At 33.3% G+C, this 17,978-nt stretch overlaps 1 protein-coding gene across 2 annotated transcripts; it reads right to left on the reverse strand.

Annotated features, from left to right (window-relative positions):
- Window positions 1-817: 817 nt before the first annotated feature.
- Window positions 818-16,297, reverse strand: LOC133186815 (uncharacterized). Of its 2 annotated transcripts, XM_061322150.1 has the most exons (14): window positions 16,229-16,297; window positions 15,480-15,510; window positions 15,177-15,320; window positions 13,282-13,455; window positions 12,670-12,750; window positions 6,318-6,506; window positions 5,913-6,117; window positions 4,749-5,008; window positions 4,265-4,411; window positions 3,535-3,834; window positions 2,444-2,749; window positions 2,058-2,351; window positions 1,639-1,938; window positions 818-1,331 (listed from the first exon to the last, which is right to left on the reverse strand). In XM_061322150.1, the coding sequence occupies exons 1-14, from the start codon at window positions 16,283-16,285 to the stop codon at window positions 1,120-1,122; spliced, it is 2,700 nt and encodes an 899-aa protein (XP_061178134.1). In that variant the 5' UTR covers window positions 16,286-16,297; the 3' UTR covers window positions 818-1,119. The 2 variants fall into 2 exon arrangements, with proteins under 2 accessions (XP_061178134.1, XP_061178133.1); XM_061322149.1 differs by lacking the exons at window positions 12,670-12,750; window positions 13,282-13,455; window positions 15,177-15,320; window positions 15,480-15,510; window positions 16,229-16,297 and adding an exon at window positions 9,345-9,999.
- Between the last annotated feature and the right edge of the window lie 1,681 nt (window positions 16,298-17,978).

Here is a 17,978-nt window from a genome sequence, read left to right on the forward strand (position 1 = left end):
AATAATTAATTGAGCATTCCAATTGTTAATGAATCAATCAATTAAATCAGAGATTTAAGTGTATTATCTATTCATTTTTGTGGTTGTCACCTCACCAAAGGCTCATTTAAAAATTTTGCTGTGAAAAAGTGTTTATTACCATTTCCTTCCAGTTAATCTATTGTTATTTAAATATAAATCAGGCGCCCTGTCCTTTATCGTCCTCTGTCTGCGTAAACAGCATGCAAACATTGCTTGCTAACGGAAAACCAAATATGACTGAAACCGAAACTTCTTCCATTTGGCCTACAGGGTTGCAATTTGAAAGCTGTTTCGCGATTGGCTAGAACAAAGGTTTAAAAATCAGGATCCCAGAAGAAGGGTACCAAATCAAACCAAAAACTCGAGACTCGCAAGATGAAAAAAAAATTTATCCCATTCTCCCCTCTTTTTTCATCGTTGAAATATCGTCGCCATTTAGCGCCAATGAATCATAACTTAACAACCAAACTTGAAACTACACAACATTTAGTCCAATATCACCAATATGACCAACATAATCTTGCTGTTATGATTTTTTTAAGATTTCCATTCACTAGTCTCTCCGACCAGTAGTTCTGTGAAAGATAGAAATAGATTCCTCCAAATTTTAAATATTTCTTAATCATTTCTCCTTGAAAAAAGATGTTACACTTCATTTGATAAAAAAATAAATCTGAACCTCCGTCACCTGTGGGTTGTTCTGTAGCAAGTTTGGTTGAAATTTGCCCATTGGTTCTAGGTAAGGTAAGGAAACTGGAGGTAAGGAAAATTCGTTCACATAAGCTAAAATTCACAATTGTTTATAAAATCATTTATTAAACGTTTAAAAAAAATCTCATATTTCATGAGATAAATCAACATAACCTAAAACACGACACGTTATCACAGCAACATTCAACAGGAAGCACATACACAAGTACACATACAACTCTATGAGCATACATATTAAACAGTTATTTCTCATTCGTATTTCAAAGCAATTATTCATATACAAAGAACCCATGAGACAGTTTAACTTATGATTAAATACATATATTGCTGCTTTTGAGCATCAAAAATAAATCTTAATAAAAAATAATCTTCATACTTATATACTGACTAAATTTGAGCTGCTTTATCGTTATATTTAACGTGCAGATATTCATCCTTTGAGCTTTTATTTCTCATGGCACATTTAATGACGCAAATGATTAAAACTAGAATAATGAACAAGCTGATGACAACAGAGACGATAATGATGATGAGTCGATCACGAGAAGTGAACAAGTCTGTTTCCTTGTGCCCGTCATCAGCTTCTCCGAAATCCTCTCCTGTAAAACACAAACACATCATTAGTTTTACAAAGTGCTACTCACACAAAAGGTTGCTAATATCATTTTGGTGTTCGAATTTAGTTTTATTATAAAAACCACAGCATTCTGTTAACTAAAGTTGCTAGAATTTTTAACAATTCATAATGGTTTGGTAACTGATATATATAATTATGTTAAAAGCAAGTCAAGATATTTTCTACATTACAGTAGAGAGTAGAGTGATACTGAGAACTAATACTGTGTTATTATACTAAGTCTAATACGAAGTGAGAAAGAGTATATATTGCATCTAATTGATCTCTACCATCGCTATATAGTGTGATAGTCTGCGCTGGATCAGTTCTACATCCATAGACGTTACATACAGAGAGCTTAAAGGAATATCGTGTGTTTTCCTGTAGCTCGCTGTATGTATAGTTTATAAGTCCACCCCTATCAGGGGAGACAAAACTACTGATTATCGTCCAGTTCTCATTGTTCACAGCCATTTGGAGGGAATATTCATGGAACTGTTCCTCTTTGCTGTAGGCCACTCCCCAGGTCAAGGTCACAGAAGATGATGTCTTATTTGTGACCTTGAAAACATATGGCCTGTCAGGTACCCCTGTTGATAATTGTAGTTTTTAATTAAGTTTTGAAATTGAATGTAAATATCAGGAAGTTGGAGATTTTTTTTACTTAATGTATGATTTAAACTGACAAATTTGAGGCTGTGGTGATTACCTCGAGTTACAAATCTAAACGGTTTTGTCTGATTTGGGTTACAACCGTAAACATTGCACGTCCCCAACGTCACATGGTACACTGTTTTGGGCTGTAGAGAATCTACCTCTACCCTTTGTCTTCCCTCTAAAGCCATGATGGTGTAGGGAGTGTCTGGTAGCAGCATATCTCCTTGGCTTTCTATATTAATCATTATTTTTGTTTGTGTGTTCAAGAAATCTGAACTAAACACTATTTTCGCTGACGTATTGGTTATCTTGGAGACACGAAGATTTCTGGGAAGATCTGGGTAGCCTGAGAACATAAAGGGGGTTTGAAATAAATGTTTACAAGATTTCTGTTTCAACATTTCTGATTTTCAAAAACCACAGTCAAAAATTTTATACCTAAGGTAGTGACCACTAGTATTTCGGGATCTCTCGGGTTACATCCATAAGCGTTACAGGGCCTAACCAGAAACTCATATCTTGTACGGGGCTGTAAGTCGAACACCTCCACAAAGATTTCGCCTGAGACACTTCTCATTTTGGGCTTAAATTTCTTGAGGGACTTCCACAATGTACCCTGCTTCCGGATCAAAACAACCAATGTTATCAGATCAGCTTGCTTGTAATTTGGGAGTTTATATGTAAGTGTAGCAGTTGTGTTGGTAACGTTAAGAACGTACGGGTTAACTAGCACTTCCGGGTAACCTACAGTCAGAGGAAAGAGTATAATATTTATATTAGGGATGGCAATTTCTAATCGGTTAACCGGTTACTCGGTCGGAACGATGGTAATCGGTTAGAAAATCTGTAAACGGTTAGTCGGAAAAAATTAATATATGTGTAAAATTGAACACAATTTTCCCCGAAAATTCAATTTAAAAGTATACAAATAAAAATTTCACCTATTTATTTTAGCTGATTCAGAGATAATTAAATGTATCTGATACTACAGGCATGGAATTCTTAATTATTTTTTACCTATTAAAATTGAAATAAATTATAAATAGTGTTATGATCAAATATAAACATAATATTACTATATGTAACATATTTATGGTCTTCTTTATTTCAGAAGAGCTTTCAGTGATGAAAGATGTCTAGAATTTTTTATACGATTAACCGATTAATCGGTCGGAACGTCTTGCGGTTAACCGATTAGCAATTCCGCATTCGATTGCCATCCCTAATTTATATATATATCATCAAACATACAAAAATCGTGTCCCCATGCATGATTAAAGCAATGATCGACTAAAAGTAAATTAAAAATTCTAAACAAACATTTCTGTATGCATAATGTTAAAGGTTCTACTAAAATTAACAGCCATTAGACACCAAAAATGTTAAGAAAAGATTAAAAAGTTAAATGAAATGAGAGATCAGATAAATGAAATGAAAGCTGATAAATAATAGTGATTTAGAAATGAGAAGATCATTGTAAGAAAAACACATAATACAAATTTTCAGACTACATCGTAAGCCTACAGTACCTTTAGTTTTAATAGTGTGTACAACATCGAATTTCTCCTTGTTGCACCCTTTCACAGCGTTGCATGCCTTGACTCGGATCTGATAACTCTGATTCGGAAATAAGCCCGTAATAATACGGTTGAATGTTTGACGATTGTTGGATGGAATGCTCTGGCTCAAAAGTTTCCACCCGGTTGACGTATTCCTCTCTATTCTGAAGTTTTGAGATGTTCCCCAGTCGTATCCAGCCTCCCACGTGACTGTGACAGTTGTGTTTGTCACATCCATTATGCTGATATTTATTGGAGCTCCTGGAGCGCCTGGTTAACACAGCAATTGTATAGTTTTATATTCAGATTAAAATCTATCGAGTTCTAGAAAGATGGTTTTGTAAGCATACAGTGTATAAATGTGTATATATATATATATATATATATATATATATATATATATATATATATATATATATATATATATATATATATATATATATATATATATATAACCCTTTCTATTAACAAACCTAACAAATGTAAGTTTACGTTTGACTTGTCTGAAAAGTGAATCCTGCTCAGGGTGCTTCTCCGCTTGACTACGGACACCCCTCCCATTTTGTAAAATGCACATCTTTCTATTCATACTCTCTCTCTCTCTTTCTCTCTCTCTCTTTCTCTCTCTCTCTATATATATATGATGTCGTGTCAAAATCTTCATGCTGTATATACATGTATCTAGAATAATATTACTCACACTTTAAATCATTGGCTTCGACTTTCATGGCCTTGACCTCTTGTACGTCGCCCACATCCTTAAGGATGATATTTACTGCTTTGGGGTTGTTTGTGCTCATGCGTTCAATCCTCTTGAGGTAATAATTTTCCCAGTATATATAGTCATCTGAAAACGGTATTAGAAATTAATTGAGCAATTTATTGTGACTTTAGCAATCAAGCTGCAGCGATAAAGTTACATTTTATAAATCAAAAACGTGTAAATAAATTAGTTATTAAGGGAAAGAAACTCTCAGGGGATTTTTTACTGAAGACAAATTTGTATTAGATGATCGAGATAAAATAAAGAAAATTTGATATAACATACGGGCATAATTTGAAAGTGTTTAAAAGGAAAATAAAAGAAATATTACAGTGTTTCGTCAGTTTTAGATTTTCTCTCTGATTAGAGGTATTAGAAAGTCATTCCATTTGCGTGGAAGGACGTACATATTACACGGTACCTAAGATGGATAGGCCAATCATGCCTGGGAAGGAATGAACTGATTTATTGGCCAGCTGCCGTTTGCCGGATCCGTCCGTTTTGCCGACCCACATAGACTGGTCGTTTTTATTATTCCAGTACAGTTCCTGTCTGCTGACGTCCAAAGCCAGAGCACTAGGGTAGTCCTTCTGCAAATCGAACACGACTCTTCTGGCACTTCCGTCCAGCTGACTTCGTTCAATTTTTGGCCATAAACCACCGTCCAACCAGTATAAATTCCTGGAAAACCAAACTTCATGTTGAATAACATTATGTATGTAATTCTACCGACAAAAACAAATCTGACTAGACAGCGGCTCTACTGGGTCAAACTTGAGACAGTCTGTGAGTAAAGATCCTTTTAATTAAATTAACTTTGTTATTTTAATTTCCTTTTTTTCTCGAAAAAGAAACACTGAGCCTTCATATTAACAGTGAGAGAGAAGAGGCAAATGTTAAAAATAATTAGAGCATTTGATTGGGGGATTTATCCTCTTTCTTTAGTAACAAAAAAATAGTATCATTATTGCATTCGTAACAATGGCTATATAGAATCATAGTTCTAAATGCATATACTCTTTATCGTATCATAGTCTATAAACACACCTGTATTGATGTATTATCCAGATTTTGCATTTTTAAACTTCAACAATTTACAGAGGTACGTTTATGTATAACAATAATTTGAAATAATTTAATCTTAAACATTTAATACATATTTCATTAATTTTTTTTTTATACATGTACATGTATTAGAACTGCGTTTGAATCGTGCTAAAATGTACAATCATGTCGGAGGAGCATAACAGTTTGGAAAAGAAAAAATGTACTTGTCAGACAAAAAAAAAAAAAAAAAAAAAATCAGGGGCAAACCGATGTAAGATGTACGCTTATACCAATATATACATGTTCTTTTGCTCTTCGACATGACGAGCAAGTCTGAATACGCAGACACTTCTGTACAACTAACATATTCAACAAATTTTCGAAAGATTTTTCTAATATTATGTGCTTTCCATGCAGATAAAATCTGATAAATACATAGCCGTTTGTTGCTGACATTTATAATCAGTTCTGTTGAACAAATAAGTTTTGAAGATTGGTACGAGATGTCAATAACATGCCCTAGACTACAAGTACAAACCCATTGCTAATGTCTATCGCTAGGTCCGCAGGTGAGCTAATCCGTTCATTAACTATCTCCATGTGCCTGTTTCCGTTCAGGTTTGCACGCTCTATGATGTCATATCCGGTATTGGTCCAGTAAATTGTACGCTGTTCGTAGTCAAGGGCCAGACTTATAAAGTATGTGGAAGATGTTGCGTTAAGACTGTAAACGCGTTCTTGCTCTGTAATAGTAATTTTGTCATTATGTCACAGAATCGTAATTATACATGGTATATACATTTATGCAAAATTCTATACTTAGGTTTCCATGTGTATCAAAACTGCAATTTTGTAAGCAACTGATTCCTCATAAATGTTGAGTATACATGTATATTGTCATGAGGAAAGAAAAACGTAAACGGGAAACATTTTCTGAGATTACCTTCTCCACAAAGATCTGTGCGCCATATTTCCCTAGTACCTATATCTGCCCAGTAGATTTGTTTTCCTTGAGGGTCAAACTCCACAAACTTGGCTTTGTTGATGTTGGTCAATGGGATCACGTGCCGCTGGGTACCATCCAAATGTGATCTTTGGATACTAGTTCCATTAGCAAAGAGTAGTAAACCCACTGCATAACAAAATATAGTAACGAATGTGTCAAACTCATAGTTTTCACTTAACTAATGTTACATCTTATCTTAAGAACTATTTCAAATGACAACAAATATTTCCTCGTCTATCGTTTCGGTTGCTAAGTCTGGGCCAACGCTTGTTTGAAAAGGGAATGATATATATCGATAATCCGCATTGATCAACATTTGCCAGGTTTTTCTCTATCTGTCCCTTTGTCTGTAAAGTTTCCATAGCTTCATCAGAACCAAATGTTAATTCTAACAAAAATTTTACATACATTTACAATTTTAAGGAACAAATATTAATAAATAGCTCTTGGATTATTTCCCTTGCTTCAGACTGGGGCCATTTAAGGTGGACAGAGATGAGTGTTACTGTAATACATATCACTGCAAAATTAAAAGAACGACCAATCGTACACATCACTTAAGGTCAGACGATACATTCCTCAAATATCTGTCTTGTATATCTTCGTAATGTATGAAAAATATTCAAAATTTTTACTACCTTCTGATTTCTAAACAAGCTTCAGAACGTCTTTTAAAAGTCCAAACACTAAAAAAATTTGATATTGGTAAATTGATTTTCCCCCAAAAGGATTATATAAGAAAAACTACTATCTTGCACAAATGCCTGGTAAGGTACCTTAATTTTTTGTGAGTAAACATGTTAAAGTAGCAATACTTTAATGACAAAATCTTGGAAAAAATTATATATTATTGAGGAACGTATCGTCTGTCCTTAATGTGTAGAGGACAGCAGGTAGAAAAACTACATACACTTCTGTACGAATATGTAATTATTATGGCGCACTGACCCTACGGGAATAGACGTATCTCACAATAACTCAGCCTAATCTGTGTTCATATTTCTTTGTTGAGGGACGTGAAAAAGGAAGTCATTTTCACACCTGGAGTGACTTTTTCTTCAATCTTCTTGGGCTGCGACCAAATACATTCCATATCACAAGAAGTATTCCACTTAATCATATATTCCTCTCACCAAATTCAAGGCAGTTCTTATATTAAATTCTTTCTTTTCTACATACTAATGTGTCATTCTCACTTGAAACAATTGACAAAACTTCTTGTAATTTTTAGACTGAGTCGTGAATCTTACATTCCTGAAACATCTGAGAATTTGTTATCAAGAACCTTTACCCCTTGTACAGATGTAAAACAGAGGTTGAACTTTCAGGTTTAAAAGATCAGCTGCTTTGTGATACAGTAGGCCATCAGATAAGAAATCCCGACAGATTTCAACAGTTGCTGTCTGTCATAGATGCTTAATATTATGTCTGGATACATCAATATTATTACGTCGGACAATTGTGAACGGTTGATGGAGAACGTTTGTTGTTCATCAGCTTTTGGAAAACGGAATCATAAATTTCAGAATTAGCTGAGTTCATATTGAAAGACTGTCACAGTGGTAATTAAATGGAGTCTCCAGACTGCAGATTCCCACAATGTCAACTCTCTGTTGTTGGAATTTGTTGTTACAAATGCTCATGTGCACTTATCAGTGTTTTATCGGAAACATTCACATGTGCCAGATGTTTATATTACATTAAAAGAAACCTATCAAAAACACATTTTCTATAACAAGTAATGTCTTAACATAAGTGATAATAGCATTTTTATGTAAAAAAAAAAAAAAAAAAAAAGAAAAAAAAAAGAAAAAAAGGGTTTTTTTTAAGATTTGAAAGATACATCATATGTTCAGATCATCATGTTCATACTAGTTTATGACATCGTGTATTTCACTAACGTCTCTCTGACATATGTCTATTTATCAATAAAAATCCGCATTATGACTACTAAAATAGTCAAATTGCAGATTTTTATTGATAAATGACTATTTAGTAGTCATAATGCATATTTTCATTAATAAATAGAAAATATGTCAGAAAGACAGGTATAAACCAAACTGACCCACTTTACTTATATATAAACCAATATATAGTGTATGCTATTCAACAGCATCTTATCGACAAGAGGATGGGGATCCCCTCTAATAAACACCATTTATTATATTGATTATTTTAAATGCAAATACGACAAGTGGGTTATCAATTAATAAAGTACGAGATGAAGCCCTAACATTATATAATAAAATCGTCTATATGTAACGTCATATTTTCTTGATCTAAAATTACGAAACGGCAATGGCTATATAAAGAAATGAATAATTACTACTCCAAGGCTAGAGCAAAGGATGCGGCATATATATAGTGTAACTCAATGATTTCTACAATTTAGCATTACATTATCCTTATGTCTACTTCGTCATAAATTATAATTACAAACTGAAAGCCCTTAATTTACAGATCTCTAGGGCCATCGACTGGATTTTTTTTTTACATCCTTCTCTTTCAATTATTTCGTACACTTTTATGTTCTCTTCCTCTTACTAACGCTAATGAAGTCAGGATTTCGAAGGGGGTAGGGGGTACAATATTACACGTTAAATTCCTTTTTTGTTCAAAATTGTACAATCACTACTTGTAAAAAGTATTTCTTATTGATAATTAAATTGTTATATTTTTCAGTTTTATATCAGAATCGATTTTTTTTGAAGAATTGGGTCACCATTCCCTTTATCACTGTATCATTATTTGTGTCTCTTCCGTGACATCCCAAACATATCACTAGAATCTGTTTCACCACATCCGCTGGGTTAATACTTATAATTTAGAACTTCGCTGCAGCTAATGGGAAAAGTGTGCCTTTTTAATCCCCAAACACACATGGCTGTGTGCTTAACAATTTTTATTTTAAACAGCATGCTTGTGTAATAAAAGCTAATTATGTAACAAAAGGAATCTACCCACCTTCCTCTGCATTCACCACACGAAGGAGAATTAAATCTAAAATATAAATGACACTCCACAGAAAGCCATGTTTTCCCATCCTACATATCGTATTTGCAGGAATCGGTCAGATCTCCGTATCAATATCTCAGACCGCCAAAACACACACAAATGTATCAAGCATTTAATCACCGGCAACTATCTGTGTATTATCGGACAATAGAATCGCAATCGACTTAATTAACAGATCACATTATCATCCGACTAAGATTTAATCAATGCCAAATTTATTGATCATTGATCCTCATAAATACGGAAGTCAGGTGTTCAATTCAAAACACGTGGAATCAAACTGCCTCCTAGACTCCTAATCGATTGATGCGGACCCCTCCTTCGATGGATGACACAGTCTTTGCTTATGAGAAAAGATATTTTGTTAAATGTATAATGTCCGGCTCTTCACACTTCCGAGCTAAATTTCCTGATGAAATAGAACACAAGTTTAAGAGGGACGCAGATTTGTTAGATAAAATTTGTTCCTCCATTCATTTTCCGCGGGTGATTACAGCTTGGCTGTGTGAGAGCGTTATGAGTAATACAAGAGTTTATTGATTCGTACGGTTCGCATTACTAATGAAATTCGTGAATTACTGACAAATTCCCAGTTGTCCCAGCGCAGAAGTCGATACATGCATCCCAAGTATATGGAAAAACATATGCCGATGCAGCTGCCTTAATTAATATTTAGGCCTTAGGAAGCCCGAAGAAAAAAAATAAATCAATGCAGGATTTTGTTTTTACTTGCAATTTTTGCTAAGTTATTTAAATTGCCTACAAGTGTCAGTAATAAAATATGGGGGGAAAGGTGTGGGGAACATGTGCTCTGTGGAATTACAAGTCAACCAAGGTACGCTTTCTCTTGTATAATATATACTATGCTACCTGAGGCAAATTGTTATAATAATTGTACACGGTTTCATAAGACCTCATGGTTCATTAGATCCAGTACACCAGAAAATATTCCTTCCCATCTAGCAGGGAAGAAAAAATTTATTATTATATACATGTATCTCTATAATATACATGAATGGCGAAGAATAGATTAATCATACATAAAGATGAAAATGATAACTATATGAGGCCGGTCAAATTATTAATTACGACAAACAATTCATTTGAATTTATTGTTTAATATCGAGTAAATTATATATTAATGTAATACAAAATAAACCAGTGTAAGTATAGATATATGAACATTGTCACGTATGGCGTGGGTTGATTTTCAGACAGAACTAAATAATATAAAAACAGTAAAAACACAAACACCGTATACAAACTTTTATACTCAAAGGATGTAGATTCATAGCAACTTTTTAATTAAAATTCTATCCATACAAAGTTTTCTAAAAACTCGAACCCTTAAAAGTTGTACAGTATATAAAAATGCTCAAGTACTTTAGGGTCTTCATTGCTTTTGTCAAGTATTCTCTGCCTTTAATTTGCAAGCATTATCAAAGATTAAATTTATTTAGATTTATTTATCAGACAATGAACGAAATAAATCTGGCTTTGAGGTATTCTGTATAGGAATACTTGATTTTTAATAATGACCTTGAACCAAAAAGCCCCGCCTTTTTATTTTTGAATTACATGTATGTAACTAGGTTTTAAGTGACATGATACAATAGAACTGAAGTTAATTTTTCAGAATAATGAAGGAAGTTGGTTATAAAAGACCTGTAGATTTTGGAATTATTTTAAATTACATCATATTCAGTTAAAATAAGCGCAGGATTGTTGACAAAGTCACAAATAATTGACCTTTCCTTGTTTCAACCTCTTTTAGAGAAAACAAATTGAAACCCAATTTCCTGATTCAAACATTTTTGATATCAAATATACGTCTTTTTTGATACATTTCGTACTTCCTTGTTTTATCTATGGATTCAAAATAAAAATATATATAACCCTTCTTATTGATTCCTTATAAAAAGCTGGAAATCTGTTGTTTTTTTTTTTTTTTTTTTTTGAGAGAGAGACTTACTTGGAAAATTGTATTTCCCTGCATGCGTCACTATTTTAAGATCAGGGTTCCGGCACATTAAAATGTAATTAAATATATAAATTCATATCATTTTTTTTTCTATTCGACCAAGGCCATTGATAGGGGGAGGGGAACTCATTATTTTGGGGGTTAAGGGACGTGTCACTGTATTACCCTACTCTGTTTCAGAATATTGATAAGGTATTTAAATCAAGTCAAAATATATAGGAATCATGCATATAATATTACATGTGCAACGTTAACATTAATACGGTTAAATTTCAGCTGGAGGCCTCTGATTTATAGCAGGTGGTTGTTGCTGCGGCACACGTGCTTAGAGAAGTATAATCAAAAGTTTAGAAAATTTTTTATCTGTCAGTAAGTGTTACAATTTGTACATCTGTGTTATATGGTATACGATATATATGTTGTACACAGAGAAGTACAATCAAAAGTTTTGAAAACTGTTTTAATATCTGTCAGTAAATGTTACAATTTGTACACCTGTGTTATATGGTATACGATATATATTCCAATACTACAATACATGATAAACACAGAACATTGTACAACATTAATAAGAACATATACGTCCCTGAAAAGTTCTTTAACTCATTCATCATGGACCACCACAATAGCTGACTTCTTCTTATAAGTTATCGGTTACCAGTCTTCATCCATTCAGACGTTATAAATCTCATTCCTAGGTTTACGATAGATCCGACACAGAAAATTGTACGATGCATCCTTACACAAATTGATGATGTTAAAGTCTTCATAAAAAGAAATAGAGCTGGTATATTTAGTCTTTACATATGTATAGACGAAGACCTGCATGTACATGCTGACACCAAGAATCATTTAGCATGTTCATGTATTTTCTCCTGGTCTATGAAGCCAGGCATAAAGTTTACAGCACTAGGATCCAGGACATACATACGTTGAACATTACAAAAAAAAATGTAAACAGCACTTCCAATTTCATTTGCGTGCATATCTATACTCATTAATGGACTATTGTAGACACATTGTATTTTAAGTTTTACTGTTTTGCTGTATACCTGGGACAGCAACATGTCAGAATAGCCATTTTAAGTTCATCACGTATTCACACATATGCGTCTATAAACATATAAATACATGTCTACCGTATCACTATAACTTTCCTGTCATATGGCGAACATATTCTGAAATTAAATAATTAAAACTCTAATTATTTTGTACTGTTCTACGTTAATAAAGAAGCCATCATGTTTTCCGGAATCAATTGAAATGTTTCTTGGTAAGACCTTAGTAAAATACCTTTGTAGTCGATTCGTCCGTCGCCATTTTGATCTGCTTCTTGTATCATTTCTTCTGCGTCTTTGGCGGCCATCTTGTCTCCTAAATACCAAAAATTATAAATATATTTTATTTAGTAGTTGCTAAATCGTATTTAAATGTTGTTACATCGATCATGTACATTTGATTTGAACAAGAAGCCCATGGGCCTTGACGGTCATCTGAGCTTCAGAAGTTTGTCACGGCATTACCACTTCCAGCCCTTCTGGAGCAGGAACTCTGACCTCATGTGACAAAAAGTTTACAGTTTGGTGAGAAAACTGTGATCATTATATCATATTCATGCAGCTTCTGATGCTCAGGAGTAAAGAAGATAAGATGGAATTTAAAAATGATCAGCATATTTAAAATATTTTTTTAACCCCAAAAAAGTTTATAGTAAAAGTGAATTTAGCTTTCACGTAAATTTGTAAATTAACTGCCGAAACTGAAATCCAATGTTTTGTTCATTAAAATTATTGTTATCAATTTTGAATCAATCCATTCTGGGGCCATCACATATAGAAATGTGGATATTATTTCATAATAGTATTACTGGATCTTGATAAACGCATTACTATTATTTATTCTTACCAAATTTTGTCATGTAGAAGATGAGTTCGTCTTTGTCGATATAACCATCATTGTTTTTGTCCAGTATCTGAAAAGCGTCCCTCAGATTTTCGTCGGTTTCATCAGGGATTTTGTCCAGTACACCACTAGTCAACATAAAATTCTCAAATTCACTAAACTCAACGGTTCCATTTCCTGAAAAGAGAGTTATTAAATTCATCAAAACTCCGGGCATAGTCAGTATATTAAAGCTTCAAGTTCCCTAATTATCTTGCTCCGCTGAGAAAATTGTCCCAGATCACATAATGGTATTCCTGCCATGGTACTCCTTCTGTTTACCAGTTTACCAGTTTATTAGTATCTCTTTGGTTGTTATTTAACAACATAGAGATCAAAGCAACATATTACAATTATAACAACATACATGCGTGAGCAAAACATGTAACATATATACAAAATGTGTTTATAATTGCATCATATTTCTATATATATATATATATATAGATGTTATTAACCAGGAGGTTTGACTCTCTCGTTTACAATTTTTATAAACGAACAAAGTTTACTTAATAGCTTAACATTTTTGGATGAGAACAATTCATTAAACTTGATAACATTTGGTCTTGTAACATAATATTTGGGAATATACAATTTTCTTTCATCTTTTAACTTGTTACAGCATAAAATATAATGAAATTCGTCACCTACATCATTTTCACATAAAAGACATATTTTATTATCTCTTTCAGTACCTTCCCATCTTCCCGTTTCAATCGGTAGTTTATGATTTGATGTTCTGAATCTAGCTAAAATTTGTTTCTTATGATTACTTAAGACGCTATCTACATAAAATTGGCATCCAAATTTTGAATTTGTAAATAGATTATATATCACACCTTTTGAAGAATTATTGCAGTTTGATTCCCAATTTTGTTGAAACTGATCTAGTAATTTTTGTTTCAAACTTTTAATTAGCCAAGTACTATTGAATAATTGGTTCTGATTCCATATATTACTGTATCCACAATCGTCTAAAATTGATTTCAAATTCTTTAACCATTTACATTCATTTCCATTGTCAAATTTAGCACGAAGTAATTTGTACATTAAATTGCAATATTTTGATTGTTTTCCACTTAAAATTTTTGACCAGTATGCAATAATTCTTGTTTTGATATGTACAGTTAAAGGTACTCTCGCTAATTCACCATATATCATAAAATTGGGAGTACTTGGTTTTAAATGAAAAAGCATTTTACAGAATTTTAGGTGTACTCTTTCTATAATTTCAACATTACCATAACCCCATACTTCACTTTACAACACTATTATCTCGTTAATGAGCTATAACCTAAGAGACATACTTTAAATATTACTTTTCACGATCTTAAATTAATCCAAAATGACCTTGCTGTTTTTCTGTGTTAAGACTCTTTGACACGACAGTGCAAAATGTGCGAAAATGCCCAACATTGGAGCCCCGGCATATTACTGGAAGAAGAAGAAAATTTTTGTCCAAAAATCTACAAACAAAAAAAAATCTTTCGCGGAAAAGGGGCAATGCAGAGATGCAGCTTGAGTTGACATACTGTACTTAATTTTCTTTTCTACGGTCTTTTTTGGTGGAAGGGGGGCACTCTTCGTTATGGTTCAAAGCCTTTTAAGCCTAATTTGATATGTACTTATTAACACTAAAAATTCTAAGGCTAGGGATATGGACCATCTAACCCAACTCTTCCCGGGGATCTGCCCAAGCTTGTTCATTCTATTAATTACAAAGACAAGGAAGGTGACACAAAAGTACAAAATAATATGAGCTCTTTTCTTTTTTCTGACTTACAGCTTCGCAAAAATGTGTTCGAGAAATTGAAACACATATTGCTTTGATCTAACACTCCCCCGACATGTATGCTTACCGTCTGAATCTAATCGCGCCACCATTTTCTCCATTTCCTGGTCGGAGACAAGCATTCCGAAAGATCTCATGATGACGGATATTTCCTGTGTACTGACTCGTCCATCACGGTCACTATCGAACAACTCAAAGGTCTCTTTTATTTCTGGAGGAAAAGAATGACCACTGATATAAAATAAAATTGCCTTTTTGTGAGATTCAGTAAAGGTCAATTTATAAATTTGCAATCCGCTCTAACGCCAAAGAAATATACGTGTACGGGTACCAAACTCTTAACACTATTCACGGAGATGTAAGTTCTTACCTTGTCTTATTCCGTCATTTATCTCCCCATTCTGAAAAGGGAAAGATAATTATCAAACCTTAATGATAATACAAAGAATTTGGAAAACATTATCAAAACCACAGATAATTCAGATCTACATGCTTGCTTGATACTAAGGAGAGGAAATGTTGATAAAATACTGGAGTTAATTTTACCAGACTTTCAAAATAAAGTTTAAACAAATAGTAAGACAAACGAATGATGGTATCATTCCCATGAATCGATTTCATTCTCGAATCATTCCCATGAATCGATTTCATTCTCACATCTTCTTAGAGGTACAATGGTACAGTTTATTAAAGTTATCACCGCTTCACGACTCTGTGTTCATTTGTGAGATGTTCAAAAAAATGCATATTAAGAGGCTAAGGCCTGTACGGTTTGATAAGATTGTATAATGATTACAGTGTTAGAAAACAATTAGTGCACTTATCCAAAAAATGCAAGACCTTGGTGAAAGGTCACATATATAAAAGAATTTGGTCTTTCAAGTAAACAGCATAAAGTAAATCTTTGAATAAACATAAATACTGTCCTCGCTGGTCATAAATACTACTAAACCAATGTCGAAACAACTATCCCAAGAGAAATCATATAAAACTGCAATGTCGATTCAGATTTGAAAAATTAAAAAAAAAATCTTTTCACAGTCGGAATAAGAATCCTATAACATCCCTAAACTTCTCGAAGTTAAAGGAATATTATAAACTTTTATATCAATGACTTACCATCAAGGCTGCCATTATTTTATCATCCGAAAATTCCATTTTAGTATCGGCCATCATACTAAACCAGTACGAACCTAAATAATGGGTGTCAGTTACTGAACAGCTTGACAAATTTTACTCTTGTTAGAACCGTCCCCCAGAGAAAGATTGAAAATATTTATTCCAAAGCTTTCAAAATTTAAAAGTCCACTTCCTGCAAATAATACCACAAACTCAGAGATGAAATCAAGCGAACGGCATATAATTCATACAATTATCATATTACATTACGGTGTTTGAGGAGCAATTATTTTTTACCTACTCTGTTGATTTGTGTTCCATATTTATAGGTTATCCGAGCTTGTAAGCAGATTATCATCAGGTGACAAAAAGCATTACAAAAACAGCCGTAAGATTTGCTTATTTGTTTATCCCACTGGTCAATTGGGGATTGATAATTAAAGGCCTGTACCCTATAAATGTGTTACCGACATTCCTCTCCTAATAAATTGTAAAAATCACACATAGGTCATTCACCTGATATGGGATTTTTTAAACTGATATTTTCTTGATAGTAAGTTTCTGGAATTTTGTTGTAAGTACATATTAAATACATGCTATGCTATTGCCAGAGTGCTATTTTAACGCTGTGTATTACATATATTAAGAATTAAAAGATACTACATGTATGAATCATTTTGTTATAAAACACCACTTTTGTTAGGCACATTATTAGGATGAAAATTTTCTAGCTTTTCAAAACGATAAATATTTTCACGTGTAAGTTTGGTAGTTTTCTTTTTTAATTACACTGTACTTAATGAAAACTTGCATATTAGAGGTAATTCAAAACTAATCAGATGCGAGTACCATAGCTACTTCACGGGACTATCAGTTTCCTAGAGTAATGATGAAAAAAATTGGACTGAAACTATATAGGGTAGAAGTACCGGTACTGGAAAACTGTCATCGCTAGGCATTAGAGTCATTGACATTGTATCCACTAGTGTAGGGCGTCGCACACTGTGACCTGTAGGGCATTGTGAAAAAAGGGCATCGTAAACAGTTATAAGCATCGTTATTATTAGGGCTTCATAATCAGTTGAGCAATGTCATTATATGGGTGTAGTACCCAGTTGAGCATTGTCATTATTAGGGCGTAGTAAGTAGCTGGCGTTGCCATTTAATATGTTTACTCATTTTATTTATTTCGGTTAAAATATTTTCTTTTGAAAAAAACGTACCGGTAAAACTCTATAGCGCACAAACTTCCGACTGCAACTTGTATTTTTACCATGGCCGAGATAAGTAAAACTTTGTGCTCATTGATATCTAGTAGAAAAACTGTTTGCATGATCTGTGCTCATTGATATCTAGTAGAAAAACTGTTTGCATGATCTGTGCTCATTGATATCTAGTAGAAAAACTGTTTGCATGATCTGTGCTCATTGATATCTAGTAGAAAAACTGTTTGCATGATCTGTGCTCATTGATATCTAGAAGAAAAACTGTTTGCATGATCTGTGCTCATTGATATCTAGTAGAAAAACTGTTTGCATGATCTGTGCTCATTGATATCTAGTAGACAAACTGATTGCATGATCTGTGCTCATTGATATCTAGTAGACAACGTGTTTGCATGATCTGTGCTCATTGATATCTAGTAGACAAACTGTTTGCATGATCTGTGCTCATTCATATCTAGTAGACAAACTGATTGCGTGATCTGTGCTCATTGATATCTAGTAGACAAACTGTTTGCATGATCTGT

This window comes from Saccostrea echinata, unplaced genomic scaffold (assembly GCF_033153115.1).
Source record: "Saccostrea echinata isolate AGI-Se365-2 ecotype Australia unplaced genomic scaffold, CSIRO_AGI_Sech_v1 ptg000014l, whole genome shotgun sequence".
Taxonomy (NCBI): domain Eukaryota; kingdom Metazoa; phylum Mollusca; class Bivalvia; order Ostreida; family Ostreidae; genus Saccostrea; species Saccostrea echinata.